This window comes from Dipodomys spectabilis, unplaced genomic scaffold (genome assembly GCF_019054845.1).
Source record: "Dipodomys spectabilis isolate Male_0828 unplaced genomic scaffold, ASM1905484v1 ptg000076l, whole genome shotgun sequence".
Classification (NCBI taxonomy): domain Eukaryota; kingdom Metazoa; phylum Chordata; class Mammalia; order Rodentia; family Heteromyidae; genus Dipodomys; species Dipodomys spectabilis.
Window position 1 is genome coordinate 2088101 of NW_024870753.1, and position 17494 is coordinate 2105594.

A 17494-nucleotide genomic window follows, 5' to 3' on the forward strand; every position below is an offset into this window, starting at 1 on the left:
AATGCCAGCTCAACAGATGCTCCCTGGCCGAGAGCTTTCAGGCAGCTTTGTGGTTCTCCTCCTGTGTGATGTGCTGGCTGGGTGTGTGCCACTGGGGGAGGGTACTGGTTTTCAGGTGTCATGGCCTCCCCCACACACACTCCTGGCAGCTTTGAGGGTGTGGAGAGCACTAGAAATGCTTCATTTGCCATGACTGGCCTTATTGTCTGGGCTTCATACCAAAGGCTCGAAACTGACCTTTTTCTGAATGCGTTGCTGTTTGTGAGCCGGTGCTCACTGAAGTGCTCATAGTGGTAGCCTCGAGTGGCCAGGCTTAGATAGGGGCTGGGGTTTTTCTAGGACAAGGGATACTCTAGACTAAGAGTGTGGTCACCCTTCCATCCATTTCCATGCATTTATTACCTTGTAGCATGGATGCATGGAGGATCAGGGATTGTTTAGGAAACTTGCAGTTAATAGAAATTTAACAAGAAGGATAGGAAGTGATGTTTTTCAGAAAACCTTTAGCTCTTCTTATATTATCCTTTGACAAGAGGCCTCAATACTAATATCAAGATCCTGTCCATAGGAAGAAGAAATTCAATAGTATTTTTTTCTGGTGAACTTCGTTTTTCACCTAACTAGCCAGCAAGTACAATGAAGAAATAATTTTACCTAGTTCAGTAAAGGCCTGAATGAGTTAATAGGGGGGAAAAAGGCATTTAGGCCAGTTACAACAAGATTTCCAAACTTCCGGCCCTGTTTCTCAGCATCCCTGGAACTCTGGCCCCCATCTGCTCACCTTCTGCTGCTGCGGGGTCTCTAAGTTCTACACAGGTATCTGGTTTCACTGTGAAGCCAATGGCTTTCCTGCTCCCCCACCCCCCATTCCAGTGTCAACTGTCTCCTGTACTGCACAAAAGCCCAGCTGCTCTGGTTTCTCAGGAAGGAGCAGACTGCGGGGACCAAGAGGTACCAGGACTTCCCTGGTGAAACCCACTCAGGACTTTTACAACTCTAACCAAACAAGTCCCCCACAAATTCTCTCTGACCTTGAGTCCTAGAGGCGGTTCAAAGCCTAGGCTGGGTTTACAGAGTTGTGTTTGGAGTGAAGAGCAGATCCTGGAAAAAAAAAAAATTGGAGGAAAGTTACATTTGGCAGCAAGAAAGCTTTCAAGGTCATCGTTCCTGCCTGAATGAAGAACATGAAGAACTGTCTGTACTAGAAGAGTTGTAACCCCAATTGTAGGGTAACACGGGGTGTCTGTGAAGGAGCAACCAGCTCACACCATTCCTGACCCTGGACCAGAACATGAATAAATAAAAATCCTCAGTTATTTTAGAAACATCTTTCTCAAAATTGAGATTAGTTCTATACTTTCACCAATGTAGTATGTCTCATCCTGCCTTAAAACATTATTGCAAGTACTAGAATCAAACTTGAACTAGAAGAGGTAGGAAATGGAACTTACTGACTCATGGAATCCAAGGAAAATCTGAAAAAAGAAACCACAGAGAGGGCAGGGCACAGCAGAATGTGAGGCAGAGAGAACATTAAGAACTCAAACACTGGCAGATTGGCTCCTCCTATTTCTGTCCCTGCTCTCCATATCAGGAGTTTCTTCTGCTTGCATTGGCTCACTGCAGCATCTACGTTTTGTATCTTACAGCTTGGTTTGAGAGAGAGGGAGCTGGAGATGGGAGGTAGAGGAGGGACTGATTCAATTCCAAAATGCCAGTTCAAAACATTCCAGTGATTGGCTGGGCTTGACTAATCAATTTAGGTAGACCAATCAGCTATGGCTGCGGAGCAAGTGATAGCAGCCTAGTCACCTGACCACTGGATGCAGAGGGATATGTCCTCTGAAACAGGAAATCAGTGTGAGCCGCCGGCTACCTCGGAGAGAGTTAGCTTTGCCACTACCAAGGCCCAGCTGGAACGTGTCATTGTCCCCTGGTTCCTCTCCAGCAGTTCTTGGAAACAGACCAATAACAGAGGCATGTTCAAGATACTCTTCATGTTCTAGATATCTCTGTTCTACTGAACCTGTTCTATCTTGTCTACACTTAATAGTAGACCCATAAAGTGATAGTAAAAGTGATAGTACTAGAAGGAAACAAAATACAATTGTTTATTCGTGTGTAATTTTTTTCTTTTGGTTTGTTTTGAACTGCTACCAAAAAAAAAAACTTTTAAAATTTTGCTTTAGTTGCCAGGGTACAGGGAGGAGGTTGGAGAGGTTTCAAGATGGAGAAAAAGATGCCAAGAGAGCTGAGCTCTGAACCCCCAACGCCAGCCCTACCTGGAGTAGGTCTGTTTTTCCCTATTTAGAATGTCTGGTTTTGCTGGGTACCAGTGGCTCAGCCACTCAGTACCTGAGGATCATGGTTTGAAGCCAGCCTGAGCAGTAAAGTCCACAAGACTCATATCTCTAATTAACCACCAAAAAGCTAAAAGTAGAGCTATGGATCAAGTGGTAGAATGTTAGCCTTGATAAGAAAAAAAGGAAGGAAGGAAAGAAAAAAAGATCAAGCTCAGGGATAGTGCCTGGTGCACGTGCATGTGTGCACACACACAGAGTTGAGTTTTCACATAGTTATATGGTTTTTTTTTGCTTTTTTTTTTTTTTGTCGGTCGTGGGGCTAGAACCCTGCCTGGGCGCTATCCCTAAGCTCTTCAGCTCAAGGCTAGTGCTTTACCTTTTTTTTTTTGGTCGGTCGTGGGGCTTGAACTCTGGGCTTGGGCGCCGTCCCTGCGCTCTTCAGCTCAAGGCGAGTGCTCTACCGCTTGAGCCACAGTGCCACTTCTGGTTTTCTGGTGTTTAACTGGAGATGAGTCTTGCGGACTTTCCTGCCCAGGCTGGCTTTGAACCAAGATCCTCAGATCTCAGACTCCTGAGTAGCTAGGATTATAGGCGTGAGCCACTGGCACCTGGCTTACTTATAATTTTTTTTTAATTTTAAGAGAAATAAGAGGAAGTTAAACAAAAAATTAGTAGTTTAACCCCAAGAAAATAACAGTAAAAGGGACCATATAAGAACTAGAAAAGAATGGGTAAATTTTTCTTTCATCTCTTAGGCTTTCTAACTGTGACTCTTAACATTCAGAGGCAATAAAATATCAATACACTTGGTTATAATAAAAATCCTTTTCAGGGGCTGAGAAGGTGGCTTAGTGATAGAGTACTTGCCTCCCATGCATGAGGCCCAGGGTTCGATTCCTCAGCACCACATAAGCAGAAAAAGCAAGAAGTGGCGCTGTGACTCAAGTGGTAGAGTGTTAGCCTTGAGCTGAAGAGCTGAGGGACAGTGCCCAGGTCCAGAGTTCAGGCCCCACAACTGACAGAAAAAAAAATCCTTTTCATTGCCAAAAATACCCCCATAAACAAAATGCCTACTCATGAGCTGCAACATATATTAAAAACAAAAGGCTGACAAAAGTAATATATACAGAACTCCTAAAGATGGGGAACTTGAGGGACAGAGGACTGAACACTTTGATAGAAAAATGTGGAAAAAAACAGGAACAAACAATTCATGTGGATATAAAAAAAAGTCAAAGATACAGATTCCCACACCTGCTAAAAAACAATTTGGGCTAAACAACATGGAGACATCATTTCCTTCCTACCATATTGGCAAAAATTAGAATATGGCATGTTCAGTGGACAAGGCTGTGGGGAAACAGGCAGGAAAACAGATGAGTACAACTGTTGTGGTGGTGAGTTTAGCAGCATCTGACATTTGACCTAGCAATTTCATCTTGGTATCTACCCTGAAGCTGGACATCAGTCAACATGAAGACACCTATGTGCAAAGTTACTGATTGCAGCAGTGTTTGTCATTGTGTGTGAGTGTGTGTGTGAGAGAGAGACCGAGACAGAGAGAAAGAGAGTGAGGGAGGGAGAGAGGGAGGGCGAAGAAGAGGAGGAGGAGGAGGAGGAGGACCCAAATACCCATATGAAAGAGAGTATTCTGTGGCTCCACAAATAAGTAAGGCAGAGCTCTGTTAACCAGCATAAAGTGGGTAAAGAGACCAATTAGTTTGTTTATCCATAGGATATACATGGGAATAGGGTACAAAGAATGAAGAAAGAGCTGGGAATGTGGCTTAGTGGTAGAGTGTTTGCTTAGCATGCATAAAGCTTTAGGTTTGATTCCTCAGTACCACATAAACAGAAAAAAAGAAGAAGCTGGAAGTGGTGCTGTGCTCAAGTGGTAGAGTGCTAGTCTTGAGCAAAAGAAGCCTGGACAGTGTCCAGGCCCTGAGTTCAAGATCCAGGACTAGCAAAAAATAAAAATTAAAAATAAAAAAATAAAAGTAGCAGCAGCAGAAGAGGAGGAGGAGGAAGAGGAGGAGGAATGGGAGGAACGGGGTAGGAAGAGTAATGGAAAAATGCCTCTTATTAAAATTTTTATTTATAGCTTTAACTTCCCTCCCTCCCTCCCTCCCTGCCTGCCTGCCTCCCTCCCTCCCTCCCTTCCTTCCTTCCTTCCTTCTTTCCTTCCTTCCTTCTACCAGCTCAGAGCCTGGATGCTGTCCCTGAGCTTTTTGCTCAAGGCTAGAGCTCTACCACTTGAGCCACACCTCCACTTTTGGCTTCTTTTGGTAGTTAATTGGAGATGATAATCTCATGGACTTCACTGCCTTGCCAGTTGTGAACTGTGATTTTCAGATCTCAGCCACCTGAGTAGCAAGGATTATAGGCATGATCACCAGCATCTGGCTATTGCTTTAACTTTCAGAACATTTCAGATAATGTCCCTCCTTACCTCACTAGAATGTGGGAGAAACCTTGAAACAATAGCAAACAAACCTAACTATATTATCCTTATTAATAAGTAGCATACTCACAGAGAAAGGAGTAGAAAAGAACTAACCCAAGGAGAATCCATTCTTTGTACACTATAGGCTAAAGTCAAAAGAACAGTACATAGATATTACAATTATTTTTTACAACGTACAGGGATGAGGTGTGCTTCAAGGTATATGTGTGTGTGTTGGGAGGCTGGGGATGGACCCTCAGAGCATCTTGCATGTTAGACCAGTGCTCTAACCCAGAGCTATATCCTCAGCTCCTCTTTCGTTCTCAGTGTACAGCCCGATGTGGAAACAGTGGGTGTTTAGTGTTTTTAACACTTACATGTGCTTATGAATCCCTAGGAGATGGTGTTAAAATAGAAGTCCTGACTTGGTAGGGGTGGAAAGGAGCTGGGCATCTGCTTTTCCAACAGGTTTCCAAGCTGCTGAGGCTGCTTCAGTTGTTGACAACCACATAGGGTAGATCACTACATGCGTCCCTGCCTCCACTCAAGCATTGGATGTATAGTAAAAGGGTGGCTTAGAGTCAGGTGTGTCCCAAAGGTTTCAGTGACATCATTTAAATCTCAGATGCTTTCATTCAAGTGTAGAAAGACTTTTGTCATGGGAAGGAAGTCCGAACCCCTTACTTTGGCTCACTATCTGGGTGATCTTGTTTTGAGTTTCAGTTTCCAATCCATAAAGCAGATGACAATAATATCTCCCTGGAAAATTAACATTAGAAGAAAATGTTTAAAGGACTTGGCATAGCCAGGCCCTGGTGGCTCACACCTGTAATCCTAACTACTCAGGAGGCTGAGATCTGAGGATTGCTGTTCAAAGCCAGCCCAGGAAGGAATATCTGTGAGACTCTTATCTCCAATTAACCACTAGAAAACCGGAAGTGGTGCTGTGGCCCAAGAGGTAGAGCACTCGCTTTGAGCTGAAGAGCTGAGGGACAGTACCCAGGCCCAGAGTTCAAGCCTGACAAAAAAAAAAAGGACAGCATAGCCATTGGCTGATCAGCGTTGGCTGATTTTGGTGCCAAAGGCCTCAAGTATGCTAGGCAAGGTTCCACCACTCACTATAGCCTCATAGATTGTGAACAGAATAGGTGTTCAGAAAGGTGACATTATCATTTGTGCTGAGGAGAGGGCCACAGCTGTGGCTAATATGCATGAAAACTGCGGCGAGGAACCTCTATAATCAGTTTTGCATCAAAGACAATGAACTCCTATTTTTCAGCCACAGGAAAGGCTATAGTTACTTAAGTAGAAATTGTCATGGCCTAATGAAAAGTACTCATTCTTGTCTATCCTTGCACAATTAACTTTTGCAATCACCTCAGGTCTGGCCTGATGAAATAATGCAAACAAATACGTGTGGAGCGCCTGTTACTGAGTCAAACAATGCTGAACTGATGTGACTTTTCAGGGAGTGTATTTCAGACCTTAGCTCCTTTGGGGTCACCACTTAGCTTCCTTTTCTCCTTCAGGACCTCCCCTTCCCTTGGGCTTCAAACTCTCAGTACCCAGGAGCCCCACTGTAGCATTTTCCCTTATCAGCCTGCAGGCTTCTCCTTGTTCTTCCATTCCTTTCCTGCTTCTTGAGGTCACAGGGCTCTTTCTAGCCCTATAATACGGTGTAGTGCTTGCGCTCACAGTACTGTTGGACTGATTTTATGTGATGCTCTCCAGGAATCAGGTATGTAAGAGGCTCTGGAAAAGCTTTCTAGGAAAGGTAATGCTTGAGTTAGTACTTAAAAAGGATATCAGAGAGAAAGAAAAGCATGGTGTCTTTGGAGAGTGCATACAGTTTTGGATAGCTCATGAAGGAGTAGGGGTGAAGCTGGAGAATAGGCAAAGGCTAGCTCATGGCTGACCTGAATAACAGCTAAGGAGACTGGATTTTATCTTGAGGATAATGGAAAAAGCATGTATGGAGAGGGAGCTGATGGTGATACTACTACTATTATAGGGAAATTGGTTAGGACTTCTGTAACAATCCAAGTACTCATATTTCTGCTGTTACTCTCAATGCCTTTTCTAGTCTCAACACATTTTTCTCAAACCAGAGAGGTTCACTCCCAAGGCTCCTTGTGCTTGGTTTGTCTTAGGTGGTCCTACCTTGCCCATGTTAGGCAGAAGATGCAGCCTTGTGTGTACTTCAGAGTGAGCTGGATAGCAAGAGGCCCCTGATACATGTATGGATCCCATTTACTGGGCTGTAAAACCAGATCTGCTATGTCCTAGCTATGGGGACAATGGAGAAGTTAACATAACTTATCAAAACTTATCGTACAATGAAGATGTTGACTCTAATGTATTTTGTGTGTGTGTGTGTCCACGTGTGTATGCATACATGTGTGCTCTGTAGTATATTTATATATATACATAGATATATATATAATTGTAAAGGTGAAGTACATAGGGTTTACAGTTCCATAAGTAAGGAAATGAGTACATGTTGAACATCATTACCTCATCTTGTAGTACATTTTTTGAGGATCATATTGAATGATGATGGTTATGACAACAGTACTGACCATTTAGTAAGCCTCAGTTGCATGTCAGGCTCTGTGCCGGGCATTCAGGAACTACTTAAATATATGTAAGATACCACAAATAGTGCTTAGTTTTGTGCAGTACATATTAGATTCCTCCCTCAGCTCCTCCTGCTCGTTCACTGCCTGCAGTTTGTTCGTGGCTGGTACATTATTGCCTCAGTGCACTCTCCCAAAGACTTTATTTCCACAAATCAACAAGAGAGCAAAACTAATGTCGCTTTAATTTAAGATCAGGAAGCAGCCAAGGAGTAATTTCCAACTTCATTTCATTAAGGCAGTACTTGGGACTTAGCGACAGCTGTACTTTAAGTAAATTAAAATTTAATACAATTAGCCCTGGAACTTAATTTTTAGGTTCAGGGTCTTGGGCTGCTGCAGAAACCAAACAGAGCTGCTGCCCGAATTATGACATTGTTCATGTGCTAATTAGATTTAAATGCCCATCTTCTGACCAGATAATTAGAACAAACATCTGAGTACATGTTCTGTTCAAGGGACAAAATGGATTATGTCAGGTTGTCCAAAGGTTGAGATACATTAGTCACATGTTTCTACCTGGTTGTCTTAAGCAAATCATAGTGATGATGTTCACCATACTCTTTCCTTTGTGTCAGTTTTATGCAACCAGATCCTCTTTGGCAATATAAAAACACGGATTAAAACTAACTTGGCGGCAATCCTAGGATTAAGGGATCAAGAGAGTAAATCTTGTATTGGCTGTGAGATGATTACATGTAAGTCTCATTCTGAAGCAATCAGCAATGGAAGAGGCAGCTCTGAGCTGGGGTTGCTGTTTATTTCTGGTTCTGCACCATCCATTTGTGTGAGTGCCACAGTCCACCATGCCTGTGTGCATGAGGGATTGTAGTGGAGAGTGTGGTGGGTTCCTGGCAGCAGTGAAAAACTGGCTGAGCTCCCAAATCTAGCCCTCCTCACTGTCAGCAGAGGAAAGCTCAAGGAACGCAGGAGCCATTTGTCCTTGAGACACTCAGTTGCTGAATTTATGCCTTCTGGGCCACCCAAGTTAATCTTTATCTCTGAAGATAGGCATTGAACCTGCGAGTTTTGGAACACATGTTCTAGGCCTGACCACGATAGAGTCTTAGCATCTTTGTTATTGTTGTTTGGGTACGGTCTGGCTGCTGTCCCTGAACTTGTTTTGCTCAAGGATGGTGCTCTACCACTTGAACCATTTCTGCCTTTTTTGTTGCTTAACTGGAAACAAGAATCACACAGACTTACCTGCCCAGGCTGTCTTTGAACCGTGATCTCAGATCTCAGCCTCTTGAGTAGCTAGGATTACAGGCATGGGCTACTAGCTCCTGGTCATGATACCACCTTTATTTTTTCTTTCCCACTAAACCACATCTCTCAGGTGGCCTTAGAGGGTGCACAATAGGAGATAAGATAATGTGTCACTTTTCCCTTATTTCCATCTTTTGTTTTCCAGCAACAGCTACAGGCCTACGTGGCCTGGGTGAATGCACAGCTGAAGAAGAGGCCATCAGTACAGCCTGTGCAGGATCTGCGGCAGGATCTCCGGGATGGGGTGATCCTGGCGTATCTCATCGAGATTGTTGGTCAGTTGGCCCTGGACTCTGACGCTAGCATAGACCAGAACATGACCTGCTATATCCTCCATATGCCCTTCAAAGCAGGTTGTTTCTTCTTTAGAATATATGCCAATGAAAGTAGGGAAGATGTAACATATTCAAAGTCAATTCACTTATTTAGTGGTCAATAACCACTGTGTGCTTGGAACTGTATATGTTTGGGTGTATGCTGGGCCTATTCTTTCAGGAGTTTCCCAGTCCAAAGTCAATACTATTCATGTTCTTAGTATTCTGGTTGGCTAATCAGAGTATATGCAGAAAGGACAACCTCTGCCTAGTCTTTGGGGTTCAGGGATGTCTGCTCATATGGAATGATGACTAAATTGAGGCCTGCCAGAAGAACCTACATCTAACCTGAGACTAGATGAGGAAACTGGCCAGGCAAACAGAATTTGTCACCTTTCTGTAATATATGTTCCATAAAAGAATTACTCTTCCTGGAGCCTGGGTATCATTCTTAATACATGGTAGTATCAAACCTTATCTTCTTAGCATTTGTCCATAATACTGTTATTATTTCTCTCATTGAATGGTAATTACTTGAAATCCATTTGCTTACCCACTTTTTCCTTCTGTATGGATTGGGCTCCATAAGACCATGTATAGTAAATAAATGTTTTCTTTCTATGACCCCTAACCAAGGGCACAAACTGTGTACTCAAACATTTATAATTAGCCCACTGGCCGTGCTTGGAGTTCTTGAGGGTTATGGGCCTTGCAAGTGCGTGGGAGAAGCAAGGTTTAGAACAATGCCCCCACCTCTGTGCTTACCTGTGGACAGCTCATGTATTCTTCATTGTGATAATAACAATGGCAATAGTAATCAGAGCTGTCAGGATTAAGCACTTTCTACCTTGTTAATTTCACTTAATCATCACACCCTTGGGAAACCAATGTTATTATTCCTACTTCCAGGAAACAAGCTGAAAGAGAGGATTTATTGATTCATTAAAAATTTTTTTTGTCAGTTGTGGGGCTTGAACTTAGGGCCTGGGCACTGTCCCTGAGCTCTTTTGCTCTACCACTTTGAGTGACATCACCACTTCCAGTTTTCTGGTGTTTAATTGGAGACAAGAATTTCACAGCAGGACTTTCCTGCCTGATCTGGCTTTGAATGACAATCCTCAAATCTCAGTGTCCTGAGTAGCCAGGATTACAAGTGTGAGCTAATAGTGCCCAGCTAGGATTTTTTTCCCCTTAATCATATTGAGTAGTTTCTGTCAAACAGAAACTACAAACTCAAAGCATGCTGCTTTGAGTATTTATAATATGGGTATAAATATAGGTTGAGTGTGTTTCTTATCCAAAATGCTTGGGTTAAAAAATGTTTTACATGTCATAGTTTAAAAAAATTTTTGGAATATTTGACTATAATTTAACCACTTATCATTTAAGCATTACTAATCCAAATATTTGAAATATGCAGTACTCCAAAATCTGAAACTTTTTGAGCACCATATGGATTAGGCATAGCCAACCCATACTAATGTTTTACTCCATTTGTAAAGTTTAGAGAAGCTAAGCAACTTTCCACTCACATAACTAAGTACCAAAATGTTTGTACAGCCTGGATCTGCTTTCATTCCAAAGCCCATTTGAAACCTTTAATGTTGCAATTACTTAAATAGGTTACACATGGGCTCGTAGGACATCCAGATGCCACAAAAGAATATGAAGCCCAAAGCCTTTTTCTCTACCTCTGTCTACCAGCTCCTCATTCTCCATTCTAGAAACAGCCAGGTTTTACATTCCTTACATTTCTTTCCAGAGATATTCTGTGCATCTAGAAACAGTATGAAAATATATTCTTATTTTTCCCAAACCCAGGTCGTATGTGTGTTGTAAGGGATGAATCCAGAGCCTATGCATGCTAAGCAGATCTACCACTCAGACATATGCCCAGCTCTAAATACAGCTTTTTGTTGAGACTTTGCTATATAGAAATAACCTCAGCCTAGTGCTGGTGGCCCAGCTACTCAGGAGGCTGAGATCTGAGGATCGAAGCTAGCAGCCAGCCTGGGCAGGAAAATCTATGAAACTCTTTATCACCAGTTAAACACCAAAAATCAAAAAGCTGAACATGGAGTTGTGGCTTAAGTGATAGAGCACTAACTTTGAACAAAAACGCTCAGGGAGGGCTGGGAAGGTGGCTCAGTGGTAGAGTGCTTGCCTTGCATGTATGAGGCCCTGGGTTCAATTCCTCAGCACCACATAAGCAGAAAAAAGCCAGAAATGGTGCTGTAGCTCAAGTGGTAGGGCACTAGCCTTGAGCTGAAGAGCTGAGGAACAGTGCCCAGGCCCAGAGTTCAGTCCCCATGACCGACCAAAAAAAGCTCAGGGACAGTGCCCAGTTTGTGAGTTCAAGCCCTAGGACTAGCACACACACACAAAACTTCAGGGTCTCTTCTCAGATTTGTTTAGCCATGAACTTTTCCTAGAGTTTTACTCATGAATAGCCAGCTTCCTATTCAATATTTCCACGTGGAGGTCTTATTTGCAGCTCTTAACTTTCTATGCCCTACCAGTCCCTTTATCCTGCAAGCATGAGCCACCAGTGCCTGGCTTCATTTCTTGAAATGATATTAATGTTAACTTAACTTAGTTGTTATCTTCCATCCCTATAGATGTAAACTTGGTGAGGGAAAGAATTTACTTGTCTATTGCTTTCTGTTGTGCCAGAGCAGTGCCTGGCACCCAGGTGGATGCTTGGTGAATAAAATAAATGTACCCATAATAACTTCATAGGCACTCAGGGGGTAAATCTGAACCTTTGAAGGTACTCTCCTCTTCCCCATCCAAAGTACAACCTCTAAGATTTAATTTGCCCGTATACTTATAAATAATTGTGTCAAATATTCCCTCCCTTGTTCCTGGCTGTTATATCACCTATGACACCGTATCTTTTCTCTCTCATAACAGCAGGAGAGAAGCTGAGTGGTGTACAGTTGAGTCCCAGTAACCAGCAGGAGATGAAGAGTAATGTGGAGAAAGTACTACAGTTTGTGGCCTCCAAGAAGATTCGTATGCACCAGACATCAGCTAAAGGTCAATGTTCTTCATGTCCTTCATGGACAGACCACACTCAGCTTTAGTGGTGCTCACAGCCTCTATACCTTGGTCCTGTATCAGGGGCTCTGAGTGGATTGAAATAGAAACAGCCTCTTGAACTCTTTTTTTTCCCCATAAAGATAGGTATCTTCTTCGTCCTTCTCCCCCTCCTCCTCCTCCCCCCCCCTCCTTCTCCCCCCCCCACCCTCCTCCTCTTCTTCCTTCCAGTCCTGGGGCTTAAATTCAGGACCTGAGCACTGTCCCTGAGCTTCTTTTGCTCAAGGCTAGCACTCTACCACTTGAGCCACAGCCCTACTTCTAGCTTTTTTTATGTATGTGGTACTGAGGAATCAAATCCAAGGGCTTCATGCATGCTGGGCAAGCACTCTACCACTAAGCCACATTCCTAGCACAGTAAGTATCTTCTAGAGATGGAGTGATTATCAAAATCCAAATGCTGGGACTGGGAATGTGACTCAGTGGTAGAGAGCTTGTCTTGAATGCATGAGGCCCTGGGTTCGATTCCTCAGCACCACATAATTAGAAAAAGCCAGAAGTGGCACGGCACTGTAGGTCAAGTGGTAGAGCACTAGCCTTGAGCAGAAGAGCTGAAGGACAGCACCCAGACCCAGAGTTCAGGCCCCACGACAGGAAAAAAAATCCAAATGCTTTGGATTGGAGCATTGGGTGGAGATAGAAATTCTCTATTTATTTAACTAATCACAGTTTGTTTGAATAGGAATAGAAAAAATATTTCAGAATTTTCATTTATCATCAATGAAGACAAATAGTATTTTCAAATTCTGTTGGTTTCCTGACCAAATATTATTTCAAATTATTATAAACTATGGTGGTGGTAGTTTTATATTTTTGTTGGTTATGGGGCTTGAACTCAGAGGCTGAGTGCTGTCTCAGAGATGTTTTTGTTTTGTTTTTCCTCAAGGATAGTGCTCTACCTAAGCCACCACTCTACTTCTGGTTCTCTGGTATATAATCAAAGATAAGAGTCTCAAGGACTTTTCTGCCCCAGCTGGCTTTGAACCATAATCCTTAGATCTCAGCCTCCTGAGTAGCTAGGATTACAGGCATGAGTCACCAGTGACCTGTGCTTTTTTTTTTTTTTTTTTTAAAGATACTAAGGATTGGACTCAGGGTCTTGTGCTTGCTACTCAGGCATCTACCACTTGAGCCTTCAGCTCCTTTTTATATTGGCTGTTTGCCAGGTAGGGTCTCACTTGATGTGCTGTGATCCTCCTATTGGCAATTTCCTGTATCTCTAGAGATGAGAGGCAGACGTAAACCTGCCCAGTCACTGAGTGAGATGATATCTCATAAACTTGTTTTTTTTTTATCTCATAAACTTTTATGCTCAGGCTGGTCTTGAACCCTGAATCAAGTAGCTAGATTACAGGCTTGAACCACTATGTTTGACTATGCTTTTTCCATAGTTTTCCTTCCTTCCTTCCTTCCTTTCTTCCTTCCTTCCTTCCTTCCTTCCTTCCTTCCTTCCTTCCTTCCTTCCTCCTTTCATTCTTGTATGGTAATAGGTTTTGAATTCAAAGCCTTATGCTTGCTTTGGCAGGTGAACTACACATTTTGCTTTAGCTCTCTTCAGGTATAATCTGGCAGTTTACACCCGGGCTGGCTAGACTGAACTGTGGTTCTCCTACTTAAGCTTCTCAAATAGATAGCTGAGCTGACAGGCTTGAAGCACTACGCCCAGCTTTTTCATTCAAATTACTATAACCTTTTTCATAGGGGAGGGGGTGTTTCAAGAACTTTCTGCCTATGCTAGCCTTAAAACCACGATCCTCCTGATCCACATTTCCTAAATAGTCCAACCATTTTTCTAGAAGAAAAATATTTTATAGGTTTTGTGTGTGTGTGTGTGTGTGTGTGTGTGTGTGTGTGTGTGTGTGTGTGTGTGCATGAGAACATCCTAGGCAGGACAGAATGGTCTCGGTGGCCACTGCACATGACTCCTTGTGCAGTGGACTGATGAAGGTGAGTTTTCCCAGGCTATGAGGAAGGAGCAATATAGATTTCCTGAGAAAGTAAAGGCTGCCTGGTCCTCTTGCTGATTCTCTAGAACTGACTGTATCTGGTTCTGTTTCAGCGTCAGAAACCTGGGGCTGACTTCCTGCGGGTCAGATGAGAAAGAGAGCACAGGGGAACCCTTCTTTCATGTTGAATTGTTGGTTTCCTCTGTGTTGGGGTCATCCAGCCACTGAGAGCATGCAGTAACTGGTATTGAATAAGCTCTTCCAAGCTTTGCACATTTGAAAGGGTATGAAGTCAAATAAATAGAATTTTACCCATTTCCCTCGCGTTAGCTTTTATCACATCTATCACCTTTTCTTTTCTAGGGCAGAATGTGGAGTGCAGTGGTATGCTTGATCTGGTCCCCATGTGGAGAGGGCTTGGGGATCTGGCCCAGTAAAGTGGGCTATTTTGAGGGAAACTGCCACTCAGGGCATCATTGTCTTTTACCAGGAGAAGCACAAACGCTTCCTAATTAGCCCTCTCCCTCAGCCTTCCACGCTGCAGGCAGAAATAATCCAAGAGCACGTTGGCTGTGCTACAAGACTGTATCTGAAGGACCTTTGATGAAATCCAGAATATTCCCTATGGCTCAGCCGGTCCCACATGACCGTTGCCACCTCTGATTCCTCCTGTTTTACCTTTCTTCTCTCTCCTTTTTTTTTTTTTTTGTTTGTGGGGCCTGAGCACTGTCCCTCAGCTCTTCAGCTCAAGGCTAGTGCTCTTCCACTTGAGCCACAGCACTACTTCCAGCTTTTTCTGGTACTGAGGAATTGAACCCAGGGCCTCATGCATGCAAGGCAAACACTCTACCACTGAGCTACTTCCCAGCCCTCTTCTCTCTTCTTGACCCTGGTGCCCTGGAGCTTTGAACTAAGGGCCTTATACTTGGTAGGCAGGCACTGTCCCACTTGAGCCATGCCCTCCAGCCAGGTCTTATGCTTTTGCTTGAGCTGGCCCAGAAAACAATCTTCCTACTTCTGCCATTTGAGTAGCTGGGATTACGCATGTACATCACCATGCTTGGCTTCTATTATTTCTTATTTATGTTGAATTTCTTTCACTTCCTCCTCCATATAGTGCAGGATTCCAGACATACAATGTAAGTCACTTAAAAGTTTCTAATAGCCACATTGTAAAACAAAAGCAACTGGGCTGGGAAGGTGGCTCAGTGGTAGAGCACTTGCCTTGTATGCATGAGGCCTTGGGTTCAGTTCCTTAGCACTATATAAGCAGGAAAAAAAAGCTGGAAGTGGCTCTGTGGCTCAAGTGGTAGAGCACTAGCCTTGAGCTAAAGAGCTGAGGGACAGCACCCAGGCCCAGAGTTCAGGCCCCATGACCAGACCCCCAACCCCCCCCCCAAAAAAAAAACCAACTGAAATTAATTTTGCTAATATACTTTGTCTGACACAATACATCCAGAATATTATCACTCACCATGAGATCAAGATAAGTTATTGAGCTATTTGACATACTACTTTTATATCAAATGCAGTGTGATGTTTTCTTGTATGTGTGTGTGTGCGCAGGCCTGTGTGTGTGAGGCACTTAACACAGTGCAAACCCTACTGCACAATTTCATTTCAGAGAAGTGATGTTTAAAGTGCTCAGTAGCTACCTGTGACTTGAGGTTCCGTGTTGGGTATAGCTAGCACAGCTCTCCTAAGTTGCTGTCTGAACTTCTCACCTACCATTCCTTCTCCTGGATTATTCTTTTCCCCTCTATCCCATCCGTTGAAGCACTCTTCATCAATCAGGTCTCAGCTGAGGACTCACTCACTCTAGGAATCCATCCCTGAGCCTTCTAAGATGCCTATACTCCTGTATTTTGGAGATCAGAATCTCACAGACTCCTTCCCAGGCTGGTTTTGAGCCATAATCCTCAGATCTCAGCCTCCTGAGTCGCTAGGATTACAGGTGTGAGCCACCAGTGCCTGGCTTAGAAGCATTCTTTTTTTGTTGTTGTTGTTGGTTGTGGGGCCTGAACTCTGGGTCTGAGTGCTGTCCCTCAGCTCTTTAGCTCAAGGCTAGCGCTCTACTACTTGAGCCATAGCACTACTTCCAGCTTTTTCTGCTTATGTGGTGCTGAGGAATCGAACCCAGGGCCTCATGCATGCAAGGCAAGCACTCTACCACTGAGCCACCTTCCCAGCCCAGTCCTATTTCTTATACCTCACTGTAATTTTTTTAACCTGCCTCTCTCGTGGAACATGGCTTTGTGAAGACAGACCTTCGAATGCTTTGCTTGCGTCTTGCATGTGTCATGTGCTAGACACCCAAGTCTGCGGCCTTTGTTTCCTGCTGAAGACTTCTTGGTCTGTCCTTTCCTTCAGATATTGTGGAAGGAAACCTGAAGTCCATCATGAGGCTGGTTCTTGCCTTGGCAGCTCATTTTAAACCTGGCTCTAACAGGACCGTGAGCCATGGACGAGATTCTAGAATGTCTCTGCAAAGTCACCAACCACACTGCGCCACTGCTGTGGCCCAGGGAGCAGCTGCTGCTCTGGCCGATGTGTGCCATGACATGTCACGGTCCGGACGGGATGTCTTTCGATACAGACAGAGGTAAGGGTGGATGGGTGGGGATAAGAACTTGAACTTGACCTCTCGCTGGCTAGTTCTTCTCTCAGGTAGCACAGGGGAATAGATGAAAAGATCTCCTCACCAGCCCCACACTGCTGAACAGAACACAGAATGGGGATGGGGGAGGACATATCAAAAGAGAAAAGTTCTTTAGAGATGTTTATTTTGCAGTTGTTAGCACAATGTAAAGGAGCTATGTGTGTACATTTTTTTTTTCTTTTTCTCTTTTTTTGCTCTGGTGCCTAAAATTTCAACATATACTTTGGCACAGTATGTTTTCTGCACTGGGAGATATGCTGTGGTCCACATGTGGGAGGCTGTACCCTGGATTGTGTCCAGAAGGCCAGGCTGCCCTGTAGAGTCAGGGCAGGTTGCATGTCAGAGGTCGTCTACCTGTGTGTAGGGAGAGCACAACCCGGGGTACTGCGGAGATTGTCTCTGTGTTCCTTCCCTCCTTAGCGAAAGGTGCTTTTGAGTGAGGGTTTTGTCTTATGTGTTCCCAGTGGCTGGGTGTCAGTACTTGAAATTGACCTTCTCCCTTGCTGCATTCCCTGGCTCTAGGAACAGCAGCATGGATGAGGAGATCGAGAATCCATATTGGAGCGTGCGGGCGCTGGTGCAGCAGTATGAAGGACAGCAGAGGTCCCCGTCAGAGTCCAGCTGCTCCAGGTAAGCTTGGTTCTCTACCACCACTGTCTTGTCTGAAAGCTGCATTCTTGGAGCTTTGTAGGGTTCTCAGCTTCAAAGAACAACACAACACCAGTAAAGCAGGGGTGTCCCTGGAGTGTAGCTTAGTGGTAGAGCTCTTGCCAAACGTGTGTCTGCTCTGGGTTCAGTCCCTAACCACACTGTGCAGGCGCATGT

General features: G+C 44.0%; 1 protein-coding gene across 3 annotated transcripts in view; it reads left to right on the top strand.

Annotated features, from left to right (window-relative positions):
* Dixdc1 (DIX domain containing 1) overlaps positions 1 to 17494 on the top strand; it is a 59519-nt gene that overhangs the window by 13178 nt on the left and 28847 nt on the right. For all 3 annotated transcript variants that reach the window (XM_042682956.1, XM_042682955.1, XM_042682957.1), the window contains exons 2-5: positions 8797 to 8926; positions 11879 to 12004; positions 16381 to 16612; positions 17192 to 17299. In XM_042682956.1, coding sequence (XP_042538890.1) covers positions 8797 to 8926; positions 11879 to 12004; positions 16381 to 16612; positions 17192 to 17299 — 596 coding nt within the window. The remainder of the gene's footprint in view (positions 1 to 8796; positions 8927 to 11878; positions 12005 to 16380; positions 16613 to 17191; positions 17300 to 17494) is intronic.